This window comes from Hyposmocoma kahamanoa, unplaced genomic scaffold (assembly GCF_003589595.1).
Source record: "Hyposmocoma kahamanoa isolate Upper Pololo Valley unplaced genomic scaffold, ASM358959v1 89824, whole genome shotgun sequence".
NCBI classification, from domain to species: domain Eukaryota; kingdom Metazoa; phylum Arthropoda; class Insecta; order Lepidoptera; family Cosmopterigidae; genus Hyposmocoma; species Hyposmocoma kahamanoa.
The window spans coordinates 1,168-5,944 of record NW_020654556.1 but is presented as its reverse complement, the minus strand read 5'-3'; the positions used below and the strand labels follow the sequence as shown (position 1 = coordinate 5,944).

Here is a 4,777-nt window from a genome sequence, read left to right as displayed (position 1 = left end):
CTATCCGTGTCCGTCAGGATGGCTGGACCAAACGATATATACAAATCAAACTGTGCTCATTATTTACTACCTATTTTCTACTATTTAGTACCTTTATTAACATATTTTCTACCTTAGCGCTAACGGAAATATTAAGGAAATAAAGCCGCCAGCCATTCTGACATTATTAAATACCTGATAATAATTCGTTTGCATTCCCTTAATACCTACAAAGGGAATTTACATTTGTAATAGTGAATTCAATTAGTAATTAATATAATAATTGTTACAAAATATTTCTTGCCAAGATAACCCAGAGGCCATTGTTGGCAAATTTCAAGCGCCGGCAAAAGTATTATTAGCAATTACATGGAGAAGATAAACTGTCTTTTTAGAAGAAGATAAATTTTGCAAAGGTGTTTTATTGTTTTTAAATAATTTTTTATAGAAGCATCCTAAAATAGTGAAAAAAAAGTATGTTTCGGTAGAAATTAGGTAGTAAATAGTTATATAAAAAAAAGTAAATTACAGTGCTAGAACCATGAAAAACGTAGTGGTTAGCCAACCTGACGTCAGAATGGCTAGCCACTTTATTTCTTTAATATTTCCGTTAGCGCTAAGGTAGAAAATATGTCAATAAATGTACTAAATAGTACAAAATAGGTAGTAAATAGTGAGCACAGTTTGACTTGTATATCTCGTTTGGTCCAGCCATCCTGACAGACACTCCTATCTTCCATTAATTTACCATCAAGCCAGCAGTGCTGTAAATTGCTTGACTACATAAATATTTGTTCAAAAAGCTTGAAACATTATTAATATTATTATCAAAACCATTATTTTATAACATTAACATTTTGGTTTTAAAACTCTTATGAATCATCATCACTAAACTCTAAGGACAAATTATTGCATACAATCGTTTAAGTTACGTACAACGGAGCAGGCGCTACCAGTCATTACGAATATTTCAACTCTATGGTCAGACTAGCATGACCTCAATCGAAGGATATTAGTTCTGCCGTGTTATTGTTATGTTCAGATTTAACAGGCGTCTGAGGTTGCTGTCCCTGCGGTTGATTAGGATTTACCGCCCCTTGGGACGGGGGGTTGTTCCCAAAATTCTGCGACTGTACTTTCATTGGCTGCCCTGGTATATTGTGAGGAACTTGTTGGCCCGGCGGCATTTGCTGCTGAGGAGGTATTTGCTGTTGAGGAGGTATTTGCCGCTGAGGAGGTATTTGCTGTTGAGGTGGCATTTGCTGCTGAGGTGGCATTTGCTGTTGAGGTGGCATCTGACCTTGCATCTGTGGGCCCTGAGGTATAGACTGCGCAATTTGTCCCATCGTCATCTGTGGTGGGACATGTTGGTTTGAGACCAACTGTGTCTGGTGCCCCGGCGGCAACTGTCCTTGCATTTGTGGTTGATTTAACATCTGTTGCGGCATATTTTGGCCTGGTTGCATTTGTTGTCCTTGCATTAAAATAGGTTGGTTCTGAGGGTGACCCTGCAGATTAGGTTGTCCTTGAACTAATTGCACTTGAGAATGCTGCATAGGTTGCATAGGTTGTCCCTGTGGTTGAGGCCCTTGTGGGCCTTGAGAAATATTGTTTGGCATAGGCATACCCTGTGGTTGACCAGGTATCTGCATTTGCTGCGAAGGTAAGGCTACCTGAGAGGGCTGTTGCATGTTTGGAATTTGGGAACCCGGTTGTTGAGCATTTTGTTGGTTCTGCATACCTCCAGGAAAAACAGGGATTTGCTGGTTAGGATTTGGTTGATTTCCATGGATCATGGGCAATCTCATGTTCTGCATTTGCATACCTAGCATTGGGTTGGTGGCTATCATTATAGATTGACCAATGCTTTGTTGTTGTGATGTCATGGGTGGCATCATGATATTAGGCTGTTGAGGCTGATTTGGCATGTTTTGTTTCTGCAATTGTTGGTTTTGGCCGTTTTGCTGGGGAATATTACTTTGCCCAGGGGGACCATTCGTCATATTTTGCGGCATCATCTGATGCAAGCCAGGCTGGCCAGACATTCTCATCTGGTGCATCTGCTGCAACATCATTTGTTGCTGCAGTGGCAACTGTTGGCTCATAGCTGGTCGCATATTGGGTTGGTTCATTGCAGCTTGTGTCATGGGCGTTTGGCTGACGGTCATGCCGGAGGTCGTCATCGCATAGGTGTTAGGAAGCTGAGGCATAGATTGAGAGATACCCCCCATTGAGTTGAGGATACTTGCTTGTGACATTTGCGGTTGGCCTGGTAGTGACATAGAGGCGTCGGTGGTAGATTGAGGCATCATCTGGGGATGGAATTGTGGATTGGCATACATCGGCTGCGTGGAATAGCCAGGCTGATACTGGTGCATAGAAACACCAGGCATGTAGTAGCTGTTTGCTGACATCATGTATTGATGCTTTTGTTGTTCCTGTCTCATCTGCATTTCTCTTTCTTGTTCCTGGAAATTTAAAATTAGACGCTTAACAAATAAGTATTTGAGGAACATAAAATTAAGCTTTACTTAATTTTTTATATGAAACACATGAAAAATCATAATTATGTGAATTAAGTAACGCCAAATTGAACAGCGATTCCATCTAATTATAGCTGGTCGCATATCTAATCTAATTATAGATAGCACTTGGTTCACTTCTCATATAGACCGAGATTCCTTACCCCATGTAGTTTTTGATGGTGTCGGAATTCCTTTTGTGGACATAGTTAGGAATTTGGGGGTAATTTTTGATAACAGTCTAACTTGGAAGCCGCACGTTGCTGAGGTTAGCAGGAAGGTGTTTGGTGCGCATTTTTCCCTGAGAAGGCTTAAAAACTTTTTACCCCCTAAAACTAAAATTACTTTGGCCCAGAGCATTCTCCATCCGATACTGGACTACGCCGATGTTTGCTACCCGGATTTGTCAGTCACCCTGCTCAATAAATTGGAACGGCTCCAAAATATGTGTGTGAGATTCATTTTCGGACTTCGTAAATTTGACCATGTTTCCCAGTTTCGTGCACAACTTAAATGGCTACCCATCCCCCCGCGTATAGATCTTCATACTCTTTCCCTTCTTTACTCAATTCTATTCTGTCCCTTTACGCCTTCTTATCTCAAAGATCGCTTTACTTTGCACTCTTCTACACTCTGCCGCCCCCTTCGCTCCTATGATACTGTCTTACTAAACATGCCTCCCATACCTCTAATTTTTATTCCAACTCTTTTACCGTTTCTGCGATCAGGCTGTGGAATTCTCTCCCTGAATCGATTCAAGGTTCCCCTTCTCTTGATTCCTTCAAACGACGTGTCAAGGATCACTTCCTCAACTCCTAAGTTTTGTCTTTATCTCCACTATCCTTTCATTTATTTTCTATACTTATTATTTCATTTTTCTTTTTCCTTTTAAAGTATATAAGCATTTAATATAATTATTTATGTATTGTTATGTATTAATAATATTTGTATGGATATTTCTACCTACGTACTTGAGTTTATTAATAATTATTGTGTAGTGTACTTACAATGATATTCTTTGGTTGCACCTCTTTTGCATATCCCAAATTTCTATCCTAAGGTTGCTTGGAAGAAATTGCTACATAGCAATAAGGACGCCTGTTGCACATTATTTTACTATCTTTATTCCTAAGTTACTTTATTGTATTTTAACTGTAATTTTATGTGCAATAAAGAATATTTCATTCATTCATTCATTCTAATTTTTCACATTTGTTAAACAGAGATGAAAATAGAAGTAACGAATATAAGGACAAAGGTAAAAAGTAGCTGAATATATACCTGTACTCTTTGTAAAGCAAGTTGTCTCTGATATTGCAGATACTCATGTTTCTTCTTCCGCATGGCCTGCAGCTTGGCGGCCATTTGCATCTGCCGTTGTCGTTCGGCCGCTTCCGCCTGCGCAGCTAAGCGCGCCGTATGTTCTGCGCGTAGTGTGTCTAAAGCCGCGCGGCTATCGCGCACTTGATTTACTTTATCCTGTTAATAAAATTATATAAGAATATAATTTAAGCAAGTAAAAATATTTTTTCATAATATTAAATTTTAAATAGCGATAACTTTTAAAAATAATGCAATTTATAATAACGCCTCTGTTATAAGTGGACAAACTTTTGGTCGCATTTTTTAATTTGTACTTATCGATCGAACTTTTTAAAGTCGCGTAAATAAAATAGATGACATTCCTCTTATATTCGTCGTATCGTGAAAATAACAGACTTGTTTTAACTATACAAATGCCCTATTCAAATATTACAGGAAATTATCCATAATGTAAAAGATAAATATTTATTGCAATACCTGCAAACTCTCTAGATAAACCCTCTTGTCATCTTGTTGCTGTATGTACCGCAGCAGCCGCGAGTGCATGGCGGTGATGTTCATAAATAGCGTCTGCACCGATGTGTCGTTGGCAATCGAGCGTCCTCTGTGAACAATGAAATTTATCCGTTTCTCAGTTTTATTTGTTACTTATTAGATTACATACTGGAAGGAGCGAGCTATACTTGGGTTTCTCTGATGGACCGGATTCCTAACAAAGTGTTCCATAGCGCGCAAAATCAGTATGCTTTAGTAGCAGTGGACCGGAAATATCTGTAGGAGGGCTGATGATCGATGGAGCAGATTTGTTCTACAGTGGCGACCAAGTCTAGGAAAACGTAGTGTAGGGCGCCCTGAAGTAAGATGGACGGACGATCTTAGATAGGTGGCCGACAGCGGCTAGATGCGGGCGGCACAGGACCGGGAGTGCAGGCGTGCTCAAAGGGAGGCTTATG

At 39.7% G+C, this 4,777-nt stretch overlaps 1 protein-coding gene across 1 annotated transcript; it reads right to left on the bottom strand.

The window, feature by feature from the left end:
* Positions 1 to 686: 686 nt before the first annotated feature.
* Positions 687 to 4,471, bottom strand: LOC113236211 (hepatocyte growth factor-regulated tyrosine kinase substrate-like; the record flags this gene model as incomplete). Its single annotated transcript, XM_026472219.1, has 3 exons — positions 687 to 2,447; positions 3,783 to 3,980; positions 4,302 to 4,471. Coding segments are annotated over 3 exons (1,838 nt in total), but the record flags the coding sequence as incomplete, so codon positions are not given.
* Between the last annotated feature and the right edge of the window lie 306 nt (positions 4,472 to 4,777).